Below are 15,926 nucleotides of genomic sequence, written 5' to 3' on the forward strand. Positions count from 1 at the left end.
TGCCATGACAAGGCTAATGCTCCATGCTATCATGTTGCTAACTTCTTGTATAGAGTTTTTGGAGGAAAGAAATGCTAGTCATTTCACCCTTTGTAGCCACCCATTTATTCCATGAGTACTAGTGACAACTAGCTTGGCCATTAAGAACCTTATGAGCAAAGCATGTTTAGAACATCACTTTGACCTCTTTTACCACCATAAAGAATTAATATTTGAAAAATAGGAAAAGAAAAAATGAGAAACAAAGGATAGAAGATGTTCTGTCTTTGATAGGTGCATGCATTTACCATGCATCTAAGAGTTCTCAAGTTAGAGGTGTCTGGTGACCTCAATCAATTGGCTCCAGCTCAATCCCTAGGCTACATCCCCCAATTTATGTTTTTGGGTGAATCAGGGGTAGGACACTTTGGACTTGCTCAATAGACCTATACCCTTTGAATTTATTGCATCACACCACCAACTATTCACTAACTTATTTTTAAAGCATAAGACGTACTTAGAAGACTCTTGCCTAGTGTTAAACATGTCTCTCATTGCACATTTGTCCAATCACCATGCATAAAGGCACAATCACACCCCTAAGAGCACCTCTTTCTTACAAGGATTGCTCAAGAGAAGCACACCATCAACAACACTCTCTCTTGTTCCAACCTCAAGACTAATTTTCCTTCTTGTATTGGTTTCCAATCATGCTTTTCACTCAAGTCCCTTATGTTCCCTACTTATTATGCAAATGAAAAACAACATGCTTTTCAAATTTTCTATCACACCTAAGAGACAGATACACATGCGGGGATTGCTACACTTAAGGTTTAGAGAGTGAGATGAAGAGACCATGGATGCTAGACAACCATAGCCATAATCTTCAAAATCATGATCTTTCTTTTCTCCACCCCTTTTTATCATCCTTCAACACCATTGCGGTGAAGCAAGGGAGGTTGTGGCTTGAGAGGAGGTGATCCTCTTGTAGCAATGGCCTTGCTTTCTTCTTTTTTGTTGCCTCTTAAGTGCTTGATGGAGCTTGACGAGTTGTGGGGAAGTGAGAGCACCATTGAGAGCCTAAGATGGTGGCACAAAGCAAACATGGATCAGAGGGGAACTTCAAAGCTACACAAAGGCTACGCTTGGATTAGTGAACATGCTGGAGCTATGTTTGAGGCTTGACTACACTAGGAAAGGTAATGCTATTATCTTGTTTTTCTTCCTTCTTTTTGCTTTTTATTTTCTTTGTGTTAAGAGAAAGACAATTATATGGTAAATAGAGGAAGTCGATAGTAGAAATTACTAGGTGAGAGATGGTAAGGTGGAGAGCACAGTTGGAGTCATTGAAGAAATAAGGGTCTTTTCATGCAATTTTGGTTGTGGAGATCAAAGACTATGTACCATATCATAAGAAATTTAAGCATATTGTAAAAATGAGTTTTTGATTAGCTACATATAAAAGACAATAATTAGCTATAATATCATCACCTCATTGTCTTCATTTTGGTCTTCATTTTGGATAGACTAAGGTAACCAAACACTAAAATTTTAAATTTTTAGAAAATAGAAATGATGATGCTAGCTATTTCTTTAGAACTCAAACCAATAAGATTGCAGCCTCTTTCAAACCATCATTTCATTAGTAAATATAAATTTTGCAAAATAATCTAGAGCTTTAGTAACCATATTCTATTGGGCACAAGTTAAGGTGCATGGCATTTGTATGCACATGGAAAATATTAATTAGAAACTTCTAAAGGAGCAACTCACATATTGTATCAATCGGTAGCCTTAACCATGTGTCCTTTTGACACATTCAAATAGTTGGATGTGAAAGAGGTATCAAACTCATTTGCCCAATAAAAATTATTGCATCTTCATAACAATAGCTATTAATAGAATTGCAATTTTTAGTGATCTTATACAGATGGATAAGCAAACAATGATGAGATTTTGTGGTAATTTATAGTCGAGTGAAAAATTTGAGGCAAGCAACAATTTAAGTGGAGCATTTTTATTCTATAGTCAAACAACATTTGTGGAGAGTGTGCAACAATAATGTAATTTGTGGGCAAGTTAATAATCTTTCTTCTATAATTTGGTTTATCGAGATCAAGCACTATAGTTTTTGTGTCTCGATTAGTCTCTTACTTACTACCTTCATTGATTGCTTACTTGCTTCCTACATTGATTGTTTGTTGGACTGCTCAACCTAAATGAAAAACAAATCACATTGTTTGCTAACTCTCCTGCTTGATTGGTTACTTCTTTTCTTCATTGATTGTTTACTGCATTGCACAATCTAAATGTGAAAGTAAATTGAGACTAGCAACCAACTCAAGTTGCATGTCGCCTTATTTGCCTTCAATGTATGCCACAATCAGAATATGGAAGCAAGTGTGGAGTGATGGGTCGTAATATTTCACTTGAATGTTTTGTGTAAAAGCACAATGAATAAGCATATATGTTTTGTCTTGATGGAGATGACATTGTCCATAAGGGTTATAGACATTTAAGCTTTTATTTTGGGTAGTAGAACCTCTTGTTTGAGCAGCTTGGTGTGGCTCTATGAGATAGATGTTGCCATTGTAGCAGGGTGCATGACCAAAGCTTGGGCTTGCTCGATCTACTCCCCGCTAATATAGTTATAGAGGGACTCTAGCATTGTTATTGGGAAATCTTGAAATTGTGGTTTATAAATTGTATCCTTATTGGTGGAGAGAGGAAAAAACAATGCGCGCTAAGTCAGTCTGAGCGTTTTCTTATTGGCTCCTTGGTGTCATAATTTCGACAATCACAAGTCTTAGAGGAATTCATATGTTTTGATCTTGAAGTTACATGCAACAACACAAATCCAACATCTAATTACTATTTTGCTTTGACATCGTGATACTTGGACTAATCCATTTCATGCAAACATTTTATCTAGGAGGGTAAACTTAGTGCCGCTAAGTGTCCTAGTGTAGGCCTAGTTACCATACGTCCATGCCATCAAGCGGCTTGTGCACAGTTCGATGAGACAAATGTCTTTGGAGTGTGGTGCGTGGCCAAAGGCACAACTCGATGATGGAGGTTCCCTTTGGGGTGGGGTTGGGGGGCGGTCAAGGGCCGTGGCGGCTGTTGGAGGAAAAGGGGGCCTATAAAACCCCCGTTCCTATGCAAACGCTGTTTTGTTTGACAGAACACTAAAAGAGTGAGACACTAAGGAACTACCTGAGAGAGAGAGAGAGAGAGAGAGAGAGAGAGAGAGAGGAATGGTCACGGGGGAGCTTCCAAGGGGTCCCTCAGCTCTTCCCTTCCTTTGACATCGATCCGCATCCATTGAAGCAGGGCCGTCGCTCACACAGAACGCCAGAACAGGTCTTTCTCCCCCCCCCCCCCCCCCCCCCCCCCCCTTTCTGTCTCTGTGTGTGTGTCTCTCTGTGCCTCTGTCTCTGCCTGTTCGTTTCACATCTTTATTAACTATTTTCGTCCGGATTTATCTTCGCAGAGCATTGCTTCTGATTGCTCGCAAAATTGAATTTTGGAGGAGCAACGCAAATTCCCCCCCACACACCCCATCGGCCCCCCGGGGCCATTTACTGTTGCAAGGGTGGAGCTCTATACTGCACTCCGTAATTGTGCCGTTTTGGACCCTGCAAGCATCCTGCCCGGTTATCCTGTGTAGCCTGCGTGACCAGATCGGCCACGCTGAATTTTGCGTCTCCGGACGAAAGGCAACATTTACTAGCAGTCATTTCAACAGCCCCACCTTTTCTAGCAACTATTCGCAATTGTTTGTGATTATCATAGAACTTCCGTGGACTAAGACAGGGACGATGACAAGCATAAATGGACTCCAGCCTACTCCAGGCGTGGCTCCAACACCCCTGTCCTGCTCTATATGCTTCGAGCTTGTCACCAGTGGCAATGACAGATCAATTGCAAAACTAATGTGTGGGCACCAATTTCATCTCGGTGAGGATTTTCTTTTACTAGTTTTTGTTTTGTTGGCCGGTTGTTTTTCAAGTGTTTTGCTAGTCCAATTGGTTGCTACATAGGCATAAATTCATGGGAGTCATCTTTAAAACATAGAGAACTTAGGGGGACTCTAAATACAAATTCGTCACAAGCCCCATCATGGCAACCCATATATTGTCAACGATATTGATAACACTTCCAATGGAGGGATGTGTGTGATCCCAACAAAAAGAGAAGTTTAGGAAACATCATTTCTTTAGACTTTTTCCAAGCAAGTGATGAGTTGCTTGTCTAGACAAAATTTGATGAGATGTGAAAGTGGGCTTTTGCACTCACCTTACATCTTCTTATTTGTGTTTTTTCATAACTCAATCAAGTGGATGCAAATAACTTTCAATAGTGTCAAATGTAGCAGGCTTCCCTTTTTAAGTTCACATTTCTCATTATAACTCAATCTGCTAATACGAACAAGGCCGCTTATGATGCTTAACATATACTTGATCTATTTATAATTGTTGGCCCAAACCAATTTTGTGGTTTAAAGTCTTTGTTTTTGAGTTCAATGTGTATGCTCAATTGCCAATAATGACTTATGTTTTTACACCTTTTTTGTAATCTTACATTCTTTATGATATTTTTTAATGTATCAAACTCAAAAACTAACAACATTTAGCTATGTCTAAGAGAAACTATCCTATTTACACTCCTAAGGAGTATGGCTCATGTTTATAAACAGTTTGCCAATTTATATGAAGTATTGGTTTTTAGTGCATGTTGAGCTTTTGAATTAGTAGAGGTCCATGACACCCCCTAGAAGGCACGCTGTCACAAATATAACTCTTACCATGACATGCAACCCATATACCTGTCTAAAAGCCATCAAGGTGCCATTATGCATCATCCAATGGCCTTTTCTTAATGCTTATCTCCCTAGTAGACTTGCCTAATGATCATTACTTTGTGCTACTTATTGAAACAAATTTGCATATCCATGTGAGTAAAGCACCTTAACTGCTACCACTTGAGAGTCAAGGCCTTGCCAAATGTAAGTTTGATGCATGACATGATATATGGCTCATGTGATTCAAGATTGTCTATTGCAATACCCCCATCAACTCCAAATGCCATATCCATATTGATCCCAAAAGCCACTATATTGTGCGTTGATGTCTATAGTTTCATCTTGGCCTCCTAGGTTGCAAGTGTGGGTCTTTAACCTTGCCGGGCCGGAGATGTGTGCTTCTAGGTGGTGGGTTTTACTGTTTAGGTATCCATTGGAGCCTTGGTTCAAGGGGCATAGTTTTGGCTTCTGCGGTTTGCAGGTCTTTAGGTTTGGCAAGTGGTGGCGAGTCACGACCCCCCTTCTTAGACTTGGCGGTGGGTTTCCCTACCGATGTCTTGCAGACTTCGTTGGAGTCACATAGCCCTTGCTAAAAGCGGTGACTATACGTATGTTGCCTATGGCGAGGTGAATACATTGGGACTTGTAGTTGACATTGCAATGAGCTTGCTTTTTAAATATGTGTCCTAACAACGATTTTGTACTTGCATCCCCTTGGTGTTTGGCAACACATAGAAGATCATTGGTATGTTTTCAGACTCGATAGAGGCTATAGCTTTGCACTTTCCCAAGAGTGTATATGATTGGTCCCCATATGGGCTAAGTTTTGCGTTTGTGGGCTGCAACTATGGTCTACCAATGTGAGTCCAATGATCGTGAGTTAAGACATTAAAGTCAACTCCATCATCGATCAATGCATTGAAGGTGTGTGTCTGCTTGGCAGTGACTTATATGCTTAGGTAGGATGGTTCTATTGCTTCCTCATCCTCATCGTCAATCTCTGTGATAGTGACCACTCGCACATTGACAGGGGGTTCCCGCATTGGCAGCCGTGTAGTGGGTGTGTGGAAGGGTAGTACTTCTTTATGCGGCTGCCATTAAAAAAGCCTATGCCTTCACCCTCTAGGGTTTCGAGTTCCACATTGTCAATTCAATTGATGGTGCGAACTTGAAAAGGCCCTAGCTCTCTAAACTTCATTTTCTGCTTGTGTCCCTTGACCGAGCACAGCAATATCAAGTCTCCCTGTTCGAAATTACACCGCTTGACGTGCTTGTCAAACCAGCTTTTGTGTCTTGCCTTCTCACACATTAGGGCATGGGTGGCTAGAAGTCGAGTATAGGCGTTTTAGCTCAACTAGGTGCTCTGTCTATACCTCCTTTCCATCCCATCTCTCTTGATGAGCGATTCTGAGGCTAGGAACAAAGAACTCTATAGGTAGAATTGCTTCAATTCCATAGGTCAACCTGAAGGGAGTCTGTCCCATAGCCATTTTGTAAGCTTTGTAGTAGGCCCATAAGGTTACCATGAGTTTATTATTAAGCTATCCTTTATACATCACTCAATGGGCTTTGTCGGCTTGTCTCAATGTCATTCACCAAATGGCTTTACCTACCATACTTTGCTCTATGTTTGCAAAAAACATGGGAATCCATGTGTCCAGCATCTACTCAATACCTTGGCTTTAGCAATATATGTCAAAAGATGTCAGCATCTACTCAATACCTTGGCTTTAGCAATATATGTCAAAAGATGTGGGATTTAGAGCATGGCAGGAGCTATGGTAGATGGAAGATGAAGATTAAGCTCATGATGACATAGACAAAGACTTGACCTGTTACACAAGTGAATTAGGTTCCAAGATTGAGACTTGGACTCATAAACACAATCTTGTGTATAAGACTGACAATGACCAAGACACTAAGTGAAATGGGAAAGCATCATGATATTGCATTCATCATATATGAAAAAGTGGTAGTCAAGTACAATGCTTTATAGTTGTTGGATGGGTAGCAGTTTCCCTCCTTGTGCCTATGGAATAAAGTAGCTTGCGTATCCTTAGCCTAAACTGCCTCATACAAAGAGGCTACAGTAGGTGTGATTGCAAATATCTCAACAATATAAACTTGTCCATATGCATAAAAGCCCAAGTATCCACCATAAATCCTCAAGGCCTAAAAGCTCATCATAAGGTGTTGAACATGTCATATAGATAGATCAAAATTGACGAGACAGTTTTAGAGCATGAGGATCAATTGCTATCCTCTTTATAAACTTTGGAATTGCATCAGTATCCATCCTTAGCTTATAATATGGGGATGAAAAGGTCTAGCACCTTGAAGATCTCAACTGTACGGATCATAGTAGTCTTACAACCTTGGAATTTCCCATTTGTATCCATGCTTCAAGGTAATGTAAAGAAATACCCTAACATAGAAACACAAATAACAATCGTATGACAAAGCACAGACCGAAAAAAGAACACAGTTAGGGTTAGGGTAACTCAGAGACAATGAACGCAGTGAATAAATGAAATGATATGATTTCTGAATATACAATGCTCATGCTGTAACCACACTATGTAGTGAATGAATACGAAACCTTGAACTCCTGTATCTCAAGGATCAGGGCAGGGATAATGAGTTGGAGAGTGAGTTGTATTTTGAACGGATCTGGAATCGCAGCAAGGCAGCCTCTGATGTCGAATACCAGCAAACGCAGTCAAGGAAGGTTGGATCTAATGCAGATGGTAGTGCAGGAGAGAGAAAGACTAAAAACGCAGGTGAGAAGAGAGAAATACTAAAAACGTAGGCTGCAGGAGAGGGAAAGACTAAAAACGCAGGAAAAACCACCAGCAGCAGTTAGTATGCTGAAATCAGCTCCGAACAGTGTGGTAGGCTGGTAACAGGCACCAGACTGTTATAGACAGCAATGGCTAGCTTGGACCGCAATGTCCTCCATGTCAAGGATGTGGATAACAAGCTGAAATACCTGAAATTTGCAAAAACGAGTTTATTTTCTGAATGGAGAGTGATTAACACCAATTGCTTTGCTGTAAACAGCTACAAATTGCGTGTGGAAGGTTGGACAGGCGCAACACTGTAGATGACAGCAAGGGACAGTTGAGACTGTGATGTTCTTCGTGAAAGGGGTGTGGGCAACAAACTGAAAACACTTGAAACTTGCAAAAACGAGATTAAGGGCTGAATGGAGGGCAGTATACTTATTTATAGAATGTTTGGGCCCTCCCAAGTGGGTTTGTGCTTATGGGACACATACACTCTCTAGGAATGCAATTATTTTAAATAAACAAGGTTTCTTCATTAATTAAGCATGTTTTGGGGTTGTTTTAGTAAAGCTAATGCATTTTTAGCTCAACACTCCCTCTCTGGCCCAACAACGGTGCCACGAGAAAGAAGGCCAGCCAAGCCCGCTTTCGTTATATTTTACCCCAAGGCGTCCCACCCCAAAGCAACCAGAGCATCAGACAAAAGGTGTGCGTCGGTTGCCCAATGGCTTACTAAGACTACAGAGGCGATGGTTATCTTACCAAGGGAGCCCAAGTGATCACCGCGGAGATGATAGGGCATTGGACAAAGGATACTCGTCAGTTGATGCAAGATGCCTGCTCATGCAAAATGCAATGCAATGGTGCCACTTGGATAGTGCCCTCGTAGGGCAATTGTTTACTTGCCCAAGCGTCCTTTTACAATCATATCATCCTAACAGTGCGGATGAAGTTACAAATATCCATAATACAGTACAAAAGAATACACGAAAGAATGTCTAAAAGCTGTAAGCATCATCACTGTCACTATCAAGAGTAAAAGGTATTCCCTCGCAAACTGGAAGGGAAAGCAAGAGGGAAGCACCCTCTTCTCGTCAATTGAAAGAAGTAGGGGAGGGTGTATCCAAGCTGATCCGGGGTAGCAGGTATTGAAGAACCGGTTGGTTGACTGCTTTGGTCAAGATATCAGCAAAATTATCTGATGAAGGTACAAACTCTAGGCGGATAGTGCCTAGCTCAACTTGCTATCTGGAAAAGTGGAAGTGGACTCTCACATGCTGCGCCTGTGGTGTGATGATCTGATTGCCTGCAAGGGCAATAGCACTCTGGTTGTCGCAATAGACAACGGTGGGAGAGTCACAAGGAAAATGAAGTGCGGCCAGTAAGCTGCTCAAGTAGATGGCCTCAGTGGTGCCATCGAAGAGAGTCCTATACTCAGCCTCGGCCGTGGAAGCCGCCATTGTCTCTTGCTTATGGTTGGACCACAAAATGGGAGCCGTGCCCAAGGTAAAGAGGTAGCCGCCATGGGAATGCCGGGTGTCAGGATTGCCTGCCCAATCAAAATTAGTGTACCCTTGCAAACATAAACCAGAACCATATGTCAGGCCATAAGAATAAGTACACCGTAAATAAAGCAACATACGAAGACATGCAATCCAATGTGACATCCTAGGTGCTGTGAAATACTGATTGAGTATGCTAACTGAGTAAGCTAAATCTGGCCTAGTGTGAATTAACCAAAGAAGTTTCCCTAGAATAGATCGATAGGTATGTGCATCAAAGGGCTGATCTAGGGTATCCTTCGACAAGTGGATAGTAGGATCAAGAGATGTGGCCATTGGCCGTGCTTGATTTGAAGTGTGCCGTTCCACGAGCTGAAGTGCATACTTTTGTTGTAACACAAAAATACAGCCTCCAGATCGAACTATCTCCATCCCTATGTAATAAGATAACAAACCAAGGTCTGTCATCTCAAAGGTAGCACTAAGCTTGGCCTTAATTTCTGCTATGGCAGCAGAATTTGAGCCTGTGATAAGTAGGTCATCAATGTACAACAGGATATAGTTGACCCCCTTTGCAATAGATCGAACATACAAGTTCGGGTCATAAGGGGTAGAATGGTATCCGTGAGTCTGTAAGAACTCGTCTATCATGTGGAACCAAGACTGCGGTGCTTGCTTCAGTCCATAAAGAGCTTTTTGCAAGCGGAATACCTTATTCCTTGGGTTTTCTAAAGGAAAACCTGGTGGCTGCTCCACATAGACTTCCTCCTCTAAATAACTATTGAGGAAGGCACTCTTGACATCCATTTGATGTATCGCCAACGATGGTGAGCGGCTAGCATGAGAAGTAATTGAAAAGATGTTAACCGTGCAGTAGAGGTAAAAGTCTCTTTATAATCAGTGCCATGCTTCTGTTGAAACCCTTGCACTACAAGGCGAGCCTTGTACTTGTCTAGAGTCCCATCAACTTTTAGCTTGGTCCTAAAAATCCACTTTGTCCCGATGACTTTCTTGTGGCTCAGATGATCCACCAATGTCCAAGTCTCATTTCGGTCAATACTCTAACTTCTTTTCCATGGCCTCTCACCATTGAGGGTGTTGAAGAGCCTCCTGCCATGTATCCGACTCAGAATGCACTATGTAAGCAGCTGTAAACAACGACCAAATGATGCTCGAGGAGCAAGCCGGGCAGATATTCCATGTCCCTTTGGAGTGGAATCCGGTGATAGGATTTCCGAATTCAGCATGGCCTGTTGGTACCAGCAAGGTAACGGGTCTTGTGAAGGTGGCCTAGGAGCTAAAGAATTTGCAGGAATGTCAGGAGCGGGAAGTAGACCAGGCTCAATAGGCACGATCTCCGATGATGTGGAAGGAGGAACTGGATAGGAATCCAGGGTACAGAGGACTCCACGATATCCCTCTCGTAAAAAACGATGTCCCTCTGAACGATCATCTTATTTGTCCGAGGATCAAACAAACGATAGGCTTTCGCTTTAGAGGAATATCCAACAAAGATAAGGAGATCAGCTCGAGGAGTGAGCTTTTCTATCTTATCATCAGGTGTGTGTGTGTGTAGGCACAACACCTGAAGACTCTGAAGTGAGAAATGACAGGCCGAGAGTCAAAGAATGCCTCATACGGGGTCTTCTGAGAAAGAGCTGCAATTGGGCACCGGTCGACAATGTACACCGAAGTGTTAACAGCCTCGACCCAAAGGTGCTCAGGGAGCTTTGCTGTGAATAGCATAGAGTGTGCCATTTCCATGATTGTCTGGTTCCTATGCTCTACGACTCTGTTTTGAGAGGGGGAGTTGATAGATGTGAGCTGGCGAGAGATGCCATGCTGCTGTAGAAACTCAGAAAACTCGTGGGAGATAAAACTCACCACCGCTATCACTCCTCATGTAACCAATATGACGATCAGCTTGGTTATGAACCAACAGTACCCAAGGTGAAAAACATGTAAAAGCATCTGACTTATGCTCGAGGAAATTCACCCACATGTATCTAGAATGATCATCCACTATAAAAAAGAAGTACAACGTGCCGTTCAAGGCAGCAGTGGATGTCGGCTCACAAAGATCAACATGAATCAATCTAAGAGGCGCCTCAGCATGATGCGTGGAGTGTTGAGGGAATGGGGTATGGTACTGCTTCCTGAGTTGACATGCTTTATAGACATCTTGAGCTAGCTTGAGGCGTAGAAGGCCCTCAACTAGTGCATGGCGTGACAATTCATAAAGAGAGTTATAACCAAGATGCCCTAAGCGAAAATGCCAAAGACGCTCATTGTCCGTGGGCTCCCAGGATGTGGCTAATGCCTAGAACCTATTAAACATAGAGCCCTCGGCTGTCGGCTCGGTCAAAAAGTGTCATGTGGTATAGGCGATTAGGTTGTACCTCACCGCGAGCAATCACTAAACCAGTTTGAGAGTCAAGGACCTCGACTGTGGTTGCTGTAAAGAAAATTGCTTGCCCCAACTGGCAAAGCTGCTGAACAGATAACAAGTTCATCTTAAGCTGCGGGATATGGTATACATTATCCAGTGAAGTCAGATTTGGATCCTTGTCAGTGGCAAAACTGATGCAACTTTGAGCCTGAATCTTGACCGAGGAGTTGTTTCCTATGTGGATCTGCCTGGCTGTAGGGGCTTGAGTATGGAAGATGTCCTCTATAGGAGTCATGTGATGGATAGCTTCACTGTTCACAATCCAAACATGAGCTGAAATGCTCGGCTGTGATGACGAGTAGGCCTTTGTGGTAACCTCGTCGGGAGGCAACTCATAGATATGAACGAGACTCACATTTGATGTCTCTGCGGAGATGATGTGGGCCTCTGTAGACTAGTTAGACAAGCCCTTTGGAGTTGAGAATGTTGTTGACGGAGATGGCTAAGCGGTGGCAGTATGAGTTTGACCTTTAAACTGCCCCTTGCCATCACCTTGCCTCCGCCTGCTAGGGGTTGCCCGACTGAGGGGCGGGGGTTTGAGACTTAGGTTTTGGTGCTGTGCCTCTTGCCTTTGATTGACACTCGTCGTTAAAATGGCTAGCCTTTTGACAATGTTGACAATACCTATTCTTTTTGGGTACATTTTGCCACTTGGGTTTGAGTTGTGACTGGGAGTTTCCTTGTGAATCCTTGGATTGATTTTGTTTTTGAGTGGAAGTTTGATTTTGTTTACCCTTCCCTTGTTACCCCTTCGGAGAATGAGCAACAAGAGCCCCCTCTGAGGTAGTATTCATATGAAATTGATTGAACAACCGTGCATAACACAACAACTGACATTCAAATTTACAAAAAGTAGGCATAGTAGGCTTTGAAACTATACTTTCCACAAAATTAAAGAATTTTCTGGGGAGTTTATTAAGAAATAGTGTGACCTAATCGTCAGAGGACTTGGGAGTCCCCGTAGTGGAGAATTTGGCAAGAAGACGCTGATACTTAGCCAACTTAACTTTCAAGTCATCCTGGTAAAAAAATTTGAAATTTTGAAGCTCATGGTTAAGATTTATATGACGGGTCCTATCATGAGCTGCATAGTGGTCCATCAAGTGTGCCCATTGCTCTGACGCTAGGTCAAAATGTTGAAGCTGAGAATGAAACTCAGGTAATAAGCCCTGCATCAGCTCGACAATAGCAGAGGCATTCCTAGCCTTCCTTAAGCGGACGACCTTGTATGGAACAGGTGCGCGATCGGGTTGGGGTTCCAACCCTTGCACAAGATCCCGTAGGTTCTGTGAGTCAAGGACATGTCTCATCAGATTTGACCAAGTGGTAAAGTTTGACCCGTTGAAATGAGTCTTGCCATTGAATGTATGCTTGGTTGAAGATGAGGTAGAACCATGAGGTGTTCGAAAAGTGGGGTAATATGGATGGGGAGGGTAAGAGGGTGGTAGCGGAGGTGTTTGATAGGAAGGAGGAAGGGGAAGAGGTGGGTAGGCAATATTAGGCTGAGTGTCCAATGAGTGTCGATTGAGGCGGAGGCGCTGGAACATGAATGTTTCCATAAGTTGCTGATGGAGGTGGAGGCACTGGGACATGGAAGCCCTGTCCAAAGTTTGGCTGGGGCACAACAGAATAACCAGAAGGTCCACTAGGTAATGCCATAGAGGCAAGCTGTGGTACCAGTTGATCCACATTTGGGAGAGATTGAGGGGGATACCTAGGCTGCAATGATCCTGAAAGTGTGTGAGAAGAAGGTGGAACACCACTCGGTTGAGAAAAGGATGAGGTCCTAAAGGCGGTGCCTTTGTTTCCATAACCTCCCGGTGCGGTGTGATGTGCAACATGAGGTGTTTGAAAGGGGAATGTAAATGGTGTAATTGGAAGTGGAGAAGCAGCGGAGAATGTGGTGGGATAGGTGGGTTTTGAATTTGTGGTGTGAAAGGTGTAGATGGATTTTGTTCATTTTTACCATTTAATGATTGAAAATGAAATGATGATGATGATGCTGCACCATGCAATGTAGAAATAGGAACACACCAAATTCATTCTGATTTTGAAAAGTAAACTGAAAAGAAGGAAGGGTAGAAGAAGAGGTACTTGGATTTTTCTTATAATCCCTATGACGTGTGTAAACATACAAGATTTGGTCCTCAAGAGAACTTTTTCTGTAGTCAACGGATTGTACTCTTTTGTCCTCATGATTTCTATCAGTATATTGCAAAGCAGAAGAAGTAAAAGAAAAAACCCCGAACTCCTGTATCACAAGGATCAGGGCAGGGGTAATGAGCTGGAGAGTGAGTCGTACTCTGAAGGGATTCCAAATCGCAGCAAGGCAACCTCCGGATGTTGAACACCAACAAACGCAGCCAAGGAAGGCTGGATTTGATGCAAATGGCAATGCCGGAGAGAGAAAGACTAAAAACGCAGGTGAGAAGAGAGAAATACTAAAAACGCAGGAAAAACCAGCAACAGTGTTAGTATGCTGAAATCAGCTCCGAACAGTGTGTGGTAGGCTGAAATAGGCACCGGACTGTTATAGACAGCAATGGCTAGCTTGGACCGCGATCTCCTCCGCGTCAGGGGTGTGGGCAGCAAGCTGAAATACCTGAAATCTGCAAAAATGAGATTATTTTCTGAATGGAGAGTGATCAGCAACAGTTGCTCTGTTGTAAACAGCTACAAACTGCGGGTGGAAGGCTGGAAACAGGCGCTAGACTGTAGATGACAGCAAGGGACAGCTGAGACTGAGATGTCCTCCGCGAAAGGGGTGTGGACAGCAAGCTGAAAACACTTGAAACCTGCAGAAATGAGATTAAGGGCTGAATGGAGGGCAACATACTTACTTTTTGAAAGTTTGGGCCCTCTCAAGTGGGTTTGTGCTTATGGGACACAAACACTCTCTAGGAATGCAATTCTTTTAAATAAACAAGGCTTCTTCATTAATTAAGCATGTTTGGGGCTGTTTTAGTAAAGCTAATGCATTTTTAGCTCAACAAGTAACACCTACTAGTTGTAGCGGAATCCCTAAAATATTTTCCTCGAAAACAAGATATTTTTGTCCTTGTAATGCTGCCAAATTTGATCCTTGATAAGCTACAAAATATGTGTTGTGTTCCAATCTAGTAGCCATCTCCTAGTGACACCCCACCCATCTCAACTTGTTTTCCATCTTAGAATGACACATCATAACACGTAACCTTCACCTTCAATTTTATTTATAATCATTCTTTGATTGATACCAAGCTCTGATACCATGTTGAATATTACAACTTGAAGTTTTCATAACAAGAAGTATGTTAAATAGAGTGGTAAATTTGTGAGAGTAAGCAAAGGAAGTGGAAAGACAACTATTGGACATTGAAAAGATGGACAATGAAAGAGAGAATTGAATAATGAATGAATGGACCATGGAATTCATCTGACACAATAAGAAAGGAGGGGGAGTGGAGTATATAAAGATCACAAGATGAGACTTGAGATAAATGGACCAGCCCTCAATGAGTTCTTAGTTGTCCATACATATCCCCAATAACAAGCCTATTAAATGTGCCTAACACCCATGACATGTATATTGCTCATGTCCTCTCTTTGATTATGGGTGATTAATACAATAAAATATTCAATGATGGGAATACAAGCCTTGGGGATCCACCACCATGTCTCATACCACAATAGTGATTTGTGAGAAACCTGTAACATTGTAGTACATACAACAATGACAATAGAAGCACCATCAGCACTCCAGCATTGGCTAAATGTTAGGTGTGCCTTGGTAGTAGCATTGATGTTGATGTGTATCATTCTTGAACCTAGATCATAGAAAGTGAAGGTGGCCGAATCTTGATGTCTATCATGAACAACTTCTATTGATGTCAATGTTAATCATATGTGAACCCTAATCATAGAAAGCAAAAATAGTTGGATCTTGATGTCTAACATAAAGGGCTTCACAGAAGCACATCATGACCATGGCTTCTTATCCTTCAGCCAAATGTTGAAGTGGCCTTCAATGTGCGGATTGATGAATACCGCTTGATGTTGAGTCATTCCATGATGGACCTAAATGCCAACCCAACTCTAGGATTTGAACTGCTAAAATAAGCCAATGCATGTAGAAAGCCTCTCTCAAGGTCCTTTGCATCGTGTAGATGTAAGGTAGGCATGAACATGCCCTACCTCTGGCCCTACACAATCATCCCTCTTTGGCGTGGGGATACATGAGAAGTGCCACTCCACTATGTTAGTGGAACCCTAAAATGCATTGATTTGCAGCAAGCATAGACTCGTGAAATAATTGATAAATTGGAAATTCAACACGTTATTACTTTGGACTAGATTGTCCTCAAAGATTTGAGATGAGCTGACACGTGATTGGCCCAAAAACTTGTGGTATTTCTTTTTACATTAAT

General features: G+C 42.3%; 1 protein-coding gene across 2 annotated transcripts in view; it reads left to right on the plus strand.

The window, feature by feature from the left end:
* Positions 1-3,159: 3,159 nt before the first annotated feature.
* LOC148038870 (uncharacterized) overlaps positions 3,160-15,926 on the plus strand; it is a 50,070-nt gene continuing 37,303 nt past the window's right edge. Inside the window, exons 1-2 of one of the 2 annotated variants that reach the window (XM_087674754.1) lie at positions 3,160-3,342; positions 3,473-3,939. In XM_087674754.1, coding sequence (XP_087530880.1) covers positions 3,801-3,939 — 139 coding nt within the window. In that variant the 5' untranslated portion in view covers positions 3,160-3,342; positions 3,473-3,800. The remainder of the gene's footprint in view (positions 3,343-3,472; positions 3,940-15,926) is intronic. The other variant, XM_087674755.1, reaches the window with a different exon arrangement.

Source organism: Lygodium microphyllum, chromosome 3, assembly GCF_053477565.2.
Source record: "Lygodium microphyllum isolate KBCC chromosome 3, Lygodium_microphyllum_v1.1.10, whole genome shotgun sequence".
NCBI lineage: Eukaryota > Viridiplantae > Streptophyta > Polypodiopsida > Schizaeales > Lygodiaceae > Lygodium > Lygodium microphyllum.